This window comes from Bubalus kerabau, chromosome 7 (genome assembly GCF_029407905.1).
Source record: "Bubalus kerabau isolate K-KA32 ecotype Philippines breed swamp buffalo chromosome 7, PCC_UOA_SB_1v2, whole genome shotgun sequence".
Lineage (NCBI taxonomy): Eukaryota > Metazoa > Chordata > Mammalia > Artiodactyla > Bovidae > Bubalus > Bubalus kerabau.
Genome location: NC_073630.1, coordinates 85,462,154 through 85,477,114, shown reverse-complemented (window position 1 = coordinate 85,477,114; position 14,961 = coordinate 85,462,154). Strand labels below are relative to the sequence as shown.

At 40.0% G+C, this 14,961-nt stretch overlaps 1 protein-coding gene across 1 annotated transcript in view; it reads left to right on the top strand.

Annotated features, from left to right (window-relative positions):
- Positions 1–4,597: 4,597 nt before the first annotated feature.
- The window catches only part of LOC129657088 (ephrin type-A receptor 5-like), an 81,281-nt gene continuing 70,917 nt past the window's right edge, over positions 4,598–14,961 (top strand). The window contains exon 1 of the mRNA XM_055587406.1: positions 4,598–4,658. Within this exon, the coding sequence (XP_055443381.1) occupies positions 4,598–4,658 (61 nt within the window). The remainder of the gene's footprint in view (positions 4,659–14,961) is intronic.

Sequence of the window (14,961 nt, the reverse complement as noted above, 5' to 3'; positions counted from 1 at the left end):
TCCCAGCCCCTTAAGGAGAAGATAGCACAATTCCCACCTTAGGGAACAGTGTCCCAGGTTTTCTTTGGCATACCTAGTCTAAACTCTCTTTATCCCAATAAATATATTGAGTACTTATAGTTAGGTAATTTGTTCCAGTTTTTCATTCAGGAAGTATTGTCACTGTGTTGATTGACATAAAACATAAGCTATGGATACTTGCGGAGAAGGCAATGGCACCCCACTCCGGTACTCTTGCCTGGAAAGTCCCATGGACAGAGAAGCCTGGTGGGCTGCAGTCCATGAGGTCGCTGAGAGTCAGACACGACTGAGTGACTTCACTTTCACTTTTCACTTTCATGCATTGGAGAAGGAAATGGCAACCCACTCCAGTGTTCTTGCCTGGAGAATCCCAGGGACAGAGGAGTCTGGTGGGCTGCTGCCTATGGGTCGCACAGAGTCGGACACGACTGAAGCAACTTAGCAGCAGCAGCAGCATGGATACTTGGGGGAGGAAAACCAAATCATTTCTTTCTTAGAAGAGAAAACATCAGTCTTGAATGCTTGACTATCCTTGGACACTGAGTAGGGTTTTACACGAGAGATGTGTGTGAGGGGAAGAGGTGGGGGAAGTGTTAAACATTTTGAGGAGGTGAAACTTCTGTAGAATGGAGTGCCAGATGTAAAAGCAGAGAAGTATGAGACATTTTAGGGAATACTGAACTGAAAATTTTAGTGTAAAATAAAATAGAAAATTTGTTTAAGCTCTTTGGAGTAGAAGGTTTTCAAAGAAAGGCTGAAGAAATTTGGTAATTTTGCAGTCAAAGGTAAATAATTGGAGATAGATGAACAGAGTAGTAACAGAAATGCCGAGAATAGAGGAGGAGAAGATAAAGGACAAAGGAAGAGAAGAGAACTTGAAGATCATCTCCAAATCCCTCATTTTACTGGATACAAGTCCTGAAGAAGTAAAACAAGCTCAAAGGCCCATTAAAGTGCCTATGTTTCACACACAGCATTATTATGTGTTCATAGACTTTAGATAACTTCCTTGATAGTCTGTTTGGATATTTTTAAATGGCCCAACTATAAATTTAGGGGGAGGAGCTTACATTCTGAATGGTCTTCAAATGAAAACATACACTTTAACTTTGCATCTCACTGTGAAGCTGTTTGCCCAACTGAAAGACTGATTCACTGACATTCCTCTAAATTTGCTTCAATCATTTGGAGCACGTTTTAATAGAAAGAAGCTGCTTTTAGATTTCTGGTGCCAAAACATTTCAGGGGAAAAAATAATCAAAGATGAGCTTCCACCTCTTTCCAAAATTGCATCACCACCACTTTACTCTTTCATTTTTATTTCAAATATTTAAACAAAATACAAATGTCATCAGCTAATCATTATGAGAAATTTATTGTGAATACAAACAGGACACTGGATATTAAAGTTGATGAGCAGACCTGCCTTTTTTGGGTGTGGGTGAAAATCCAGTCTTTACAGTAGTTACTATGCACCAAATTAAATGAGATACCTTTCCTTCTAAAATCATACTTTTTTGTAGAAGTTTTATTTTGCAGTCTTTTTTTTAATGCTAGTATACTAGAACTGCCCTTCAGATGGACCTCTTTGAAAAAAAAATGAATGAGAAAATTGAAGAAAAATAAATAAAGCAAGAATAGACATAATAGAGATGAAACATGGAAAGTTGATTGTTTTCAACAGTTTTTCTAAATTATTCATGTCTCAATGCAACAGAACAAAAGAAATTAAAATATTTTTAATTTAAAATATCCTGAAATTAATTTCACTGGAATTAATTTCATATATCTGCATATCATATAATTTCTAAAACATAAAACATTCCAGCAGTGAGACTGATGAATTAAATCATCACTTCTTAAAGTACGCGGCACACCACAATTTTCAATCGCCAAATTCCTTGACTCCCTGAAATCTCAATCATAGCTACCGCCTCTGTATTTGGACAGTCTGCCATTTACTTAGAAGAAAACGTTGACTAATTATCTCATTCCAGCCGCCAAAGTATTGAAAGAATAGAGCGGGTCAGTAGCAGTAAGCGGTTAAGGGTGTTAAATAAACTAGCCACGGACTCGCACAGCCTAGGAATGCTGGGCGGTGAAACAAGGTTGTTGATGCCACAAGCCTGCGGTGGGCAGCAGGCAGTCGGCCAAACCCATGGCCCCGCTCCTCTGAAGGCTGCCTGCTGAACTGGGGCTGGTTTCCCTTCAGCCTCCCGGGAGCCCGGGTCTTGGCAAGCGTCGTCAGGAGAATTCTTCGCCCTAATTATCCGCGGAAGAAGACGCGCCTCGGCCGAACACCGCTAGGCAACACTCACCGCGGCAGTCTCCAGATTACGTCCCTCCGCGGGTGTGGGACTCCGTTTAAGCAACTCACACTTACAGTAGATTCTCACTGGCGAGGCTGCGAGCAGCGAGGGAGGGGGAGCCGGGAGGAGGAGGAGGAGGGAGGAGGGTGGTAGGCGCAGAGCGGGAGGCCGAGGAGACACCGGAGCTCCAGACTCAGCAGGAGCGCGCTGTGGCGGTGCAGTTCCGAGCTCGCCAGCCTGGCCGCGCACACACCGCCTCCTCCCCTAGCCGCGGGATCCTCCGGGCTCCGGGCCGCCTCTGCAGCCGATCCCTCCCTCGTCAGTGCTCAGCCCGCAGCTATTTCCTTCTCCTGGCGTCTTTGAACTTGGGATCTTTTCCTCCGCTCGCCTTGCTTGTCTTTCCCCCATCCTGTTTTTTTCCCCCAACTCCTCTTCCTTTCTCCTTAGCCACCCTGCTATTTTCTCCTCTTTTTATCGAGAATTTCTTATTAAGATGACTTGTCTTCCTCCCTGAAGACTGAAAAAGAGCTTTTATCTCCCCTCCCCTCCCTCCAGTGGCATTTCAAAGACCTCCGTCCTTAAAAGTCTATAAAGAGGCACAGAACGGGACGCGGGACCTTCTCGACACCCTCGAGTCCAGTCCCGAACTGCACTGTCCGCCGTCACTAGTATTTCATTTAACCCCAGTGGAGAGGACGGTGTGGGGCTCCGGAAGCAAACTTCAGCCGTACAAGAAGCCCCGTGGTCCCCGCACTGGGGCGAACCGCGGGCCCGAAGGTGAAGGAGCCTACGGGGAACTGGGAGGAACCGCGAGCCTCTCTTGCCCCCTCCGCAAGGCCAGAGCCGTGGACTGAGCGGCGCGGGACAGCGGCGGCGGAGGCGGCGAGGACAAGATGCGGGGCTCGGGGCCCCGGGGTGCGGGACGCCTGCGGCTCCCCAGCACCCCTGCGTCCCTGGCCGGCTGCTCCTCCGCACCTCGCAGGGCGCTCCTCTGGACCTGCCTTCTCCTGTGCGCCGCGCTCCGGACCCTCCTGGCTAGCCCCAGCAACGAAGGTAAAGCCGTGGGGGTGGGGACCGCTGCGACCTGGGGCTGAGGGGCGAGGCGGGGCCTGGCCGCGCGGGTCCTGGTGAGCTGGACGCGGCCGCCGAGGCCGAAATTGCACCCCTCTTCCGTAACTAATATGGGTCGTCCGCTCTCGCTAGCCTTTTCCCTCCGGTTCTCAGCCGTCTCCACTCGCATTGTTTGACTTTAGCCGCGGAGCGCTCGGCGCGGAACCTGGCTGTGGACCTAGGCTGATTGGGGGGCTGGGAAGTTGGAAGCCAGGAGGACAGAAGGCTCTGAGACCCGCGCCGGGAGGCTGGGTGCGGCTGGGTCCCAATTGAGCGTGTGGGGAAGTGGCATTTCGGGCTTTAAGGAGTGGGAACTGTTTGAAGCGCAGTGACGGGGATCTCGGGAGCGGTGGGGCTTTTAGAAACCGTTATTTGGGGCTGGGGCTGGGGAAAGTGGTGGGGGTGGCTGGATGCTTTTATTTTGGGGTAAAGTGCCTTCTGGGAGCTGTTATTTAGGGCATCGCCAGCTGCTATTCTAGGGTGAGTGGTAAGAGCTTTTATTTCTCGCCGGAGGGGGGATGGAGAAGGACGGACAGCGCCTCACACTGTGGAGGTGTGCCGCACTTTGGGGGTCGTATGATCACCCAGACGAAATGGAAGTCTGGAAGGTGGGATGCCGCGGGAGGCGGAGGGTTCGGGGGAGGGGAGTGTCGCCGCCTGGAAGGTGATGCTGGAACCCACCGAATCGGGTCTCCTCCACGTTTCCGAAAGCGAAAAGCTCCGCTCGGGATCCTAGAGTCCCCAGCTCTCTCCCCTATCCCTCATCCCGCGCTCCGGACCGAGAAGACTGTCCCCGCCTTGCACCCGGAGAGGAGGGCCGACACGGGAGCGGCACCTGCGCCGCTCTCCTGGCTCCCGGATCTGGGCTCAAGCCTCTCCGCTCGCCGCCCTCGGCCTCCGGGTCAGCTCCGCCACATTCGCTCCTCTCCCGCGCCCGGACCGCGCAGCCCTCCAAGGTGGGGGCAGCATCTTAGATCCCATGTGGGTTACGAGAAGATGGGGTCTGGGTGGTCAGCTCCACCACGAAAACATCAAAAACCTTCCCACCTTGGCGGGAAGGTTGGGGTTTCGATTTGGAGCCCCGGATGCCTCGAGTGAAGCACAGAACCTTAAAAATTTCCTTCCACTCGTGGGGCAGGGGACGCGGGACCGGAAAGATGAAGCAGCAGCGGCGGAGTCGTGTGCGTCCTCGTGACTTGCACGGGTTGTGTGTTGGCTGTAGGGGAAGGGGTTGAGCTGGTCTCGGAGCGCTGCCAGCTCCCTAGGAACCGTGAGAAAAACAGGAAGGATCAATACTCCCCTCCCCACCCCATGAGCTTCTGTCTTTACCCTCCAAATTTGTTTTTAAAAATCTGATTTAGGGCTTATATGTAGCTCGATCTATCTCCCCATCTATCTATCTGCCTACCTACACATCTGCTTACCTGCCTACAATACCCCATGCTTAACACAAGCAGTCTGCATTTTTAACCTCCCTGGTAAAGTTGAAAAAGTGTTTTCTGAAGTCGTGTCCTTTTTTTAGTATGTTAGAAGTCCGGAGAATTCTGATAGGGTTAGGAGTCCTTTTATGAACTGTCTTACTCTATTGAAAGGGGCAACCCGGTTTGGATCTAAAGAGTAATAGTAATATCATTTTATTCTTTCGTGTGTTCCCGTTATGTTTCTTTTTTCCTTTTTTCTCCTAGGTATTATGAGGGAAAGGGCATATGCAGAGGTGTAAAGGAGTAGTAGCTCTTGGTTAAGAGAAAGGGAAGAAATGAAGTCTCAGGGAGGGTGGCGCTAAATGGGAATAAGGGTCCAGACTGAAGAGAGAAGAGGCAAAAGGAAATGGAGGGAAGGCAGGGAAGTAGAATAGGTCTCCTGTGGTGTTGTAAGAGGACCTGGAGTCTTGTAGACTGGCTGACATCACGGACTTAATACCTACAGGTTGTGCTGTCCTTACCCAGCGAGTGGAACAGTAAAACTTGGGCTTCAGTGAAATGGGGATTGCAGGGGTCTAACCAACAGTGAGTGGTACTTTACCAGCCAGTGTTCTGAAGACAGCAGAAATAAAAGCATGTCTGTTGTTTGGGGCACATTTTGTAACTACACTATTCTACATAATTAGAAATAACATGTTACAATTTTACATATATATATGTGTGTATATGTATGTATTTGTATATTTCATCTGCTTCATCCCTTCTCTGCCCAACAGTTTTCTGTTAGTGTTATGCCAGACTTTTTATTAATATGTTCTTTTTGTTTCTCCATGATGCTGCTATGCTAATCAAAGAACAAGAATATAAGATATTTATAACAGCAATTTATTTATTTAAAGATTCAGATTGGAGTTTTCAAGTTTGCTTTGGATTGTTTCTGAAAGAACTTTGAAAGAAAGATTTTATGTATGCACTGACGCCTTTAAAAACTTGTTCTATACGTTGCTTTCTGCGACCTATAGATGCTTTGTGACTTCTCAGACTGTGGTGTACATATCCATTATATATGTGTATGTTATGAAAGCTCCCGTTATGTGACGAAAAAAAATTCAAGTCAGGTAGAAATAAATGGAAGTTTACTTTTATAATTGGTACTCCAGTCATGTTTAAAATTTAAGTTTGGTTGACATAAATAAGCAAAATTGAACAGAAAAAGTCAAATTTATATCTAGAATCTTGGACTGATATGAAATAAATGTTAAAATACACTGGGTAATAGAAATGAGGAGAATTTACCCTTTAGCCTGAACTCTAGGATAAGGTAAATATATCTTTAATTGTCTTACTATACATGTTAGGCATGAATACATGTGAAAGAAACCTTTGAGCTACAGTATAATACACAAGAATTTTATTGTAGAATAATGCAGAGGCATGTAGAAGGCAAAACATTTCTCTAAGATTGATCAGGCAGGACAAATATTAGCAAGTATATCAACAAGTGAAAAATTTAATAGATTTAGTAAGTAAAGGAAGCATGTCCACTGTTATGAATATTGGAGGTGGCCCTGAACTTATTCAGTAACTGCCACTTTTTGCTGTTGGGAGATATATTTGTAAACAAGCATTATTTGACAAGTGCTTTTCGCAGCAGGGATTCTTGGCCAATTACTGCTGAACAGCTCTGCATTGAAAATGATTCACCCATAGTGAATCAAGCTTAATTCATTGAAACTACAGTTAGTAATGTCCCAGTAAAGTGCTTCTGACAGTTGTCAGCAGTTTATATTTGAAAAGTCCAGTTTCTTGTCTCTGAATGTTTTGTATGTTTGAGGAAGTGAGATGGAGGGACTCTGAGGGAGAAAAAAAACACCACATGAGGGGAAAAATTGAGGAGGGGTGCTGAACTGTTTGAAAAACAATCATAAAACTGTAGATGCTTTCAATGGAAATAAAGAAAAGGAAGAAAGTTTGTTTTAGGTTTTTTTCTTGGTTTATAATAGGACCAGGCCCATAAAACGATTGGACGACATAATAGATTTGTAAAACTAAATGGCTTTGTTGTGTGGCCTTGTCATCCGGTTGTAATTCATTTCCTTAGATAAAGAGGCAGGACCCCACAGAAAAACCACAGTAAAATTATTCCCTCACCAGGATGCTACTGAAGGAAAAAAGAGAGCCATTACCCCTGTTTGAATCATAGATTGTTGGAACTAGGAAGGCACCATGTAGAGTTTTGGCTTTTTGCTTTATAAACCTTGAATAGGGAGAAGAAGGTTGGGTCTTGAAATTTTAAGCCTTTTTTTGAGGTAGACAAAGATCTTCTTGGGTGTCAAGGTAACATGTAAGAGGATTTCATATCCTCATATAAGGTGGGGAAAAGGTTGGACAATTTCAGCATTTCTAAGGGTTGTTTCCTTTGATTGAAACTATTTTTATTATAAAATTGTCATTTGTAAATATTATTAGTTCTTTATCTAAGTCCACGTAGGATATAGATGGTATGGGAAGTGGATTCTTTTTTTTTTTTTTTTTTATGCTTAGAAACGTGTTAGTTGCCATTATTTATATTATTAACATTCTGCTTTACAAAATGTGATCCTTTGGCATTTTCTACATGAAATATCAAAATGAGATGATATAGCTATTTATAGACAAAACAATCCCAAAACATTTAATTAAACATTAGACTTTATTCATTGTTGCTACTGCAGAGAAAATGTCAGTGCTTTAGTTATTTTCACTACACTTCTGTTGATTGACTTGACCACTTGAATCTCCTTTGTTTGGTGTGCTTTTTTTAGGTATTTGCTTGAGTGACCAATTTATTTCTCTTTCATTTTTTTTTTTTTTACCTTTGACTATAAAAATAGGATATGATGTACATGATTGTATTAACTAACAATAGTTATTTTTCCTTTTATGAGTCAAATGTTTTTTTTTTTAAATATGTTCTTAATATCTTAAAGAAAAAACGGCTGTAAAAATTGATTATTCTTTATACTTTATTTTTTCAATTTAAATTAGCAGATATATTTTATTTTATTAACAAATAACTCGAACGTAAGTTAGCAAAGGTATGTTATCATTCAAAGATGATTATGATATTTTTAATAATCTTCAAATACTTTTACTACAGTTTTCACGAAGCAACAAAATTAACTCAAGTTCCAATATTCAGCCTTGCTCGTAAATCATTAAAAATTGATTGCAGTATTTGTCCTTTTGTTTTCTTTCCAGAAACAGTGATATTAACTATAAAAGCAATATGAGAGCTAAAAATGTAAATTGTTACAATAGAGATTCAGTGATTCTTGCTGTTCTAGTATCTCTGGCGGGTAGGTATTTATCTATAGAAAATAGTTCCTACTGGTATACTTTACTGGGTAAATGCACATTTAGTTATTTAATCAAAATATATATAATCAGTTGGATAGGTAGTGATTTCTTCAAAGGTGTTATCCTAATCTATTGTATGCATAAGCACTCCTAATGGTATTTTTAATTGACATTAAAAAATGTATCATATATTCTATCACAGACTAAATGGTACACTTATGTTTCTATAAATGTGTAAAAAGGTTGCTAAAAAATAATTTTATTTTTTTTAAATAAATAGATTTAATAAAAAAATAAGTAGATTTAGAAGTTCATATTTTTACAAAAAGTTTAATAAAATGTAACTTTCAAATAATAAACAAAATAAATTTATTCAGTAAGATATATTTAATATAGGAATGAATAACTGGAGATTCTCTGATCTGTTCATAACACTTTTGAAAGTATTATTATATAGGAATTAGAAAACTGGAAGATTTGATAGTTATTCACTGTGAAAATCTTAACTGAATTGTTGGTTCTATTGAAAATGTTATATCAAAATGTAAATGACCTATTTTTAAGTATTTGTTTTTTAACTTCCAAAATAGCATGAATACTTAGGGGGTCTCCATTTATCATATCTTTACTGTTCCTGTTTTAGTTTCTGACTCTCTAGATGTTTGTTTGTTCAGAATTAGTGAAATAGATTTTAAAGTGTTTGAACAAGACAGAAATTGACTTTTGAATAATAAAAATGGTTTAAGAATTTTAAATCCAAATTTTGGACAACAGCTCATTTTTTTATAATACATTTTGGTAACATATACAAGGTGTTGTAATAGAGAACTTTCCACAGAAATAGTACGATCTGATGTCATAAATTGTACTAGAAATAGCTATTTATAAATCAAACTACAAACAGTGGTACAGGTATTCCTGAGTATTAAAATTCAGTTGGAATTTACATTTTTCTTTTGACACTGGAGTTTCATGTGTATAGGTTTTGTTCATTTCCCTCATTCTAATCACATAAAATAAAAAAAGGTTTTAATTTAAAATTTATATTAAAACAATAGAAAACACTTAATTGAATGATTTAAAACATAAATCTAGTCAATGAATCTCATGAGAAATAGAGATTTTAAAATTCCCTTTTAACTTACTTCATTATCATCTTAAAAATTTCTTAGCCTGTATAATGTAATTGTAAAGCAAAAAGTAAATAAAAAGAAATACTGCAAGGTACATAAGTACTGTCTGGTGAAACGGGATTTATGATCTTTCATTTTTTTTCTAAAAGTTCAAGTTTGTCGTCTAGTATCTCTAATGAGAATTCCATGTGTTGCAAAGCTATAAAATAAAACTGTAATTTAGTAAGTGCACTACTTAGAGTTTTTGAAAACTCTGTGGCTTAGCATGATGACTTTTATTACCAGCTGCCATTTTTTGTTGGTAAAATTTTAATGAATTTTAATAAATTAAAAAATTTTTTAATCTTAAGCAATTTAAAGAAAACATAAAGAGACCTTTCTGTCATTTAAAACATGCTCAAAAATCCTTTTTAAAAATGTGTGCGACTTGTGTTTTTAAGATCTCAATGACAAGCTTTATTCTAGGTTTTTTTTTTTTTTTTACTGTAGATTCCACAACCTTTAGTATCTGATCAGTTTGTATGGTACTTTATTAATATCATCTAAACTATTTCTTAAACTCTTAGAATATACAAAATTTCATTGATCAGAAGTTGACCCTCGGTCATGCATTCCAGTGATTCAATGTCCATGGCTTTATTGCTGTGCATTTATTAAGCAGAGTGCAGGAACTTGGTCTGATAATTGTGGTTTGTGCACATGGATTACCTATGGGGTATGTGTTAAGATTGTGGTGAAGCTTTTCAAAATAAAGGGTAGGGAGGGATGTCGAGATGGTATCACCATGAGCTTGATATTAATAAAAGTACTTGGGCTTTATTTTTTATAACTAAAAAATACCATAGTTGCATGCAAACACACACACAGACACACAAATACACATTCTATTTTGACATTTGTTTTACTGACTCTGAAGATATAAACCCCAGCCTCATGGAAAAAAGAAATAACTTTGGTTCACTTTATTTCATTCATTTATTTCTCTTTCTTTTATTTCTCTGTAAGTTCCACAGTTTTGTTGAGTCATGCCAAATACTTGTGGCATTAAACACCCCACAGATGAAATAATTGGGATTAAAGTGTCTGTGATGATTCTAATTTTGTTACAGTTGCTGGACAGTTGCCCAGGCTGTCTTCTTCATCCATCACACACATCTTTGGTTCTAACTAACTGGGCTCCTAACTTTGTTAAGTAAATGATCTTGTTTAAAAAAAAAAAAAAGAAAGAAATCAAAGAGCCAAAACCGGAGGGTTGAAATGTTTTGCATATGCTTTGTGAGAAAATGTTCCTACTTGGAAACATGTTTCCGGCTAAGTATTGGAAGATTTAGAGAAAATACAGTCTGTTCTTTTACTCAGAGATGGGTAGTGTCTTTTATCTTCTATGGTAATTTCACACTCTTATTTTCATCTGTCACATCTCCTTTTTCCCTTTCCCACTCTCTTTCTTTATCTCATTTTCCTCCTTTCTTTTTTTCTCTCTCCCTCTTTCCTTCTCTCCTCCCCTGTCAGATACTCCATTTATGCAAAGTCAGAGCAAAATAAGGGAGTATTAGCTCATCCATGCCTGTGAGTTCCAATACCTACAAGGAAGTAGGGGTGATCAGACAATATAGTCTTCTGTTAAATAAATCATGGGACACAGTCATTAATGTTAAAGAGTAGATTGTAGCAAACCAAGCTGTGTATTTTTTACAGGATTCTCAAGTCAGAAGTACAGGAGTTGAGGGTATCGGTCAGTTTTGTGCTACTGCTACAGTCTGTGGGGTTGCAAAGAACTGGACATGACTAAGCAACTAAAACACACACACACACATACACATACACACAGCTCACTTATTTATTTTGCACTGACTGCCTCTTCCTGTTCCAAGATGCTTGTTAATGTCTTTCTGTGGAAAGACAAACTCAGCAGGTAGACCGGGCTGGCACCAGTTCAGCACAGCAGTCCACAGCAGGTCCTCTCTGTGAGCCAAGTTGTAGCTTTTACCCAGAGACTTGGCCTGTGTGCTGACTGGACAGGTGTGGCCACTGCCCCATGTTTTGGAAGATGACAGAGGTCTTGCTTCTCTCTACACTCCAGGCAGTGTAGTGATGCTGCCATGAAGTCTCCTAAAGGAGGAACAACCAGCCTTCTGAGAAAAGAGGAAAATACTTGGGAACTGCTGTATCTGAAGGATTTTAAACATCATGTTTGATTTTTCTGGAAGTAGGGGTGGAAGTAGAAACAAAAGAACCATTTAATATTGCAGGTTTGCAGTCACCTTTTTTTTTAATTCATTTTATTCAAGCCTGAAAAAATGAAGCAGGGAAAGGATTAAATGGCATGGAATTACAGAAAAATAAAGGAAAAGATAAAACAAAACCAAACTTCTGGTTTTGAAATCCCAAAAGAAACTAGTTTTGTTTTGAGATTGTGTTTTTTGTATTTGTTCATTGCTTTGGTTTTTTTTTGTCCCCCCTCATCTCCATCATTTACCATCTGAATTCTGTGGACACTTATTTTGTTATTATTATTATTTTGTTTTAGTCTCAGTTCATTTATCTGCAGTATGATACTGCTTCACATAATTGTTGTGGAGAATTGAAAGAGATAATTTTCTAATTGGTGAGCAGTACACATGTGCAAGTTGTGGGAATGTGGCTGGTTAGAATGCTGCAGAGTCCATGTATGTTAATGCTTTTCTTACCAGGTAAGCGGTAGAATATAGGGAATATCTGGAGCAGCAGTTTAATGGATTTAAGTTTATACTATATGAGGAATCATCCTTAAGGAAAGGAGTACAAAAAATGTTAGTTCTGCAAGTGTAGCAGAAATATGGACTTAATGAATACTTTGCTGGTCTCAGTGACATGAAAGTGACCCATGTCATTGAGGACCCTGTAACTTAATTTTAATGAACTTTGCAGTAACTACTTCTCACCAGGTAGTACAAAATGGGAACATGTGAAGACCATGAAACAAGCCCTACTATGTATGAGTGAGTGTTCTTGAATCATCCATGTCAGATTCCACATACTAAAAATTAAATGTTAACCCTTAATTTTCACTTGTGAAAATAATGTGCAGAGTATGTATGTTGCTTAGTAAAATTCCTAGAGCAAAACAGGTATACAACAAATGTTAGTCCCTTTGGTTTCCCCACTCCTAAATGTGAGCTATTTAAGACAAGTTTTCAGGATCTCAGATTAGTGTCTTCCTTGCATTGGAATGGAATCTGGGACAGGAAAACAGTCTAGTAAAAGGAACAGCATATGCACATTTTCCATGGAGCTAAAAATCAGTCACATGCTATTGTCCTAATTTTCAGCTGGTTTGCTAATTATTTAATATTGAATACTGGGATTTGGTTAGGAAGCAAAGCAAAAATCATCAGTTCAAAGATCATCATTGTAAATGTTGTCTTTTACCTGATTATTCCTCAAGGAGAGGTCAGTTTTTTTTTTTTTAAACATTTCTTCTTTTTAAAATTTTAAACTTATTTATTTTTAATTGAAGGATAAATGCTCTACAGAATTCTGTTAGTTTCTGCCAAACATCAACATGTTTCTCACTAGCCACAGACGTATCAAGAGATATCTTCAAATGTTTAGATATTTACTACTGGCATAAAAAGTTAATAGTATTTAATATAATATATAATGTATATTTTAAGTGACCTTTACGATGCTCTGAAAGTGGGTAATTGAGAGAATTAAATACTTAAATGTTTCCTGAAACATGTCTGACACTATAGTTTGCCACCTCTAATTTGGTTTGAAATATATAATTTTCTGAGCTGTTTGATTATACTCAGAGTTTAAAATACTACTTGAAAACACTACCTTTCACATTTTCATAAAGGTTTTACTACAATTTTGTGAAGACTTATCTTTTTTATATAGGTAACATAAGCAGATTTAAGAAAGTTTAGGATGCATTTTGGAAAGTTTAGGATGTATTTTGATCTCCTTATGAAATGTATATGTGTATCTGCATGCATGAGTATACCCACCTATATAAAACAATTGTAGTTAACATTATTGATATACCACATACCAAACATTGTTTTTTTTTTTCAGCTGTTCTCCCACTGTGCCTCTCGTTTTTCTTTTTTTTAATTTTATTTTATTTAACTTTAAAATATTGTATTGGTTTTGCCATATATCAACATGAATATGCCACAGGTATACATGTGTTCCCCATCCTGAACCCTCCTTCCTCCTCCCTCCCCTTACCATCCCTCTGGATTCTCCCAGTGCACCAGCCCCAAGCATCCAGTATCGTGCATCGAACCTGGACTGGTGACTCGTTTCATATATGATATTATACATATTTCAGTGCCATTCTCCCAAATCATCCCACCCTCTCCCTCTTCCACAGAGTCCAAAAAACTGTTCTATAGCCTCAGATCAGATCAGTCGCTCAGTCATATCTGACTCTTTGCGACCCCAAGAATCACAGCATGCCAGGCCTCCCTGTCCATCACCAACTCCCGGAGTTAACCCAGACTCATGTCCATCGAGTCAGTGATGCCATCAAGCCATCTCATCCTCTGTCGTCCCCTTCTCCTCCTGCCCCCAATCCCTCCCAGCAGCAGAGTCTTTTCCAATGAGTCAACTCTTTGCATGAGGTGGCCAAAGTACTGGAGTTTCAGCTTTAGCATCATTCCTTCCAAAGAAATCCCAGGGCAGATCTCCTTCAGAATGGACTGGTTGGATCTCCTTGCAGTCCAAGGGACTCTCAAGAGTCTTCTGCAACACCACAGTTCAAAAGCATCAATTCTTCGGCGCTCAGCCTTCTTCACAGTCCAACTCTCGGAAATATGTATTATAATATTATTATTCCTGTTGTACACATGAGGAACCTGAAACAGGGAACAGTTAAATAACTTGCCCAAGGTTACAAATCCAAAAGTGGTAGAAAGAGATGCAGTAGAAAGAAAAGAGACATGAGTTTATCCCTGGGTGGGGAAGATCCCTTGGAGGAAGGCATGGCAACCCACTCCAGTATTCTTGCCTGGCGAATCCCATGGACAGAGGAGCCTGGTGTCACAGAGTTGCACACAACTGAAGTGACTTAGCATGGTAGAAATCTGCATTCAAACCCAGACAGTCCGACTCCAGTTCTGCTCTTGTCAACTCCTCTTAAAAAGGGGAGGCTATTGATGATACTCAGTGATCTTGCCCTCACCATCCAAATAATGGCCCATATCACAGACAGTGGGAAGTAGAGTAAAGGTTCATACAAAAATTCAAATGGAGTCCTGAGGCTGTTTGTTCACATGTTCAATCATCCTTCTAATTCCACCCCCTGCCCCCCACACTGCCACCCCACTAAATACTTGATCTTGTCTTCAGACTCTAAAGCACTGATTGATCCCCATGTTGACATCTCCTCTCCATTGCCCACTAGCACAAGGTAAAGATCCCTTCCTGCACATTACCTCTTTTTCATTTTAGGCCGCATATTTTTTAGTTTTTAAATTGTTTTCTCTTGCTTTCTTGTGTATGCAGCCCAATTCTCAGTCCCCAGCCCAGGCTACACTCTAGACCTAACTCTGTATACCTGTAATCCCATTCAGAAACTCTCCCGACAACTTTTTTCCCTCCTTATATACATAGCAGTATTAAATATTTTATAATTAG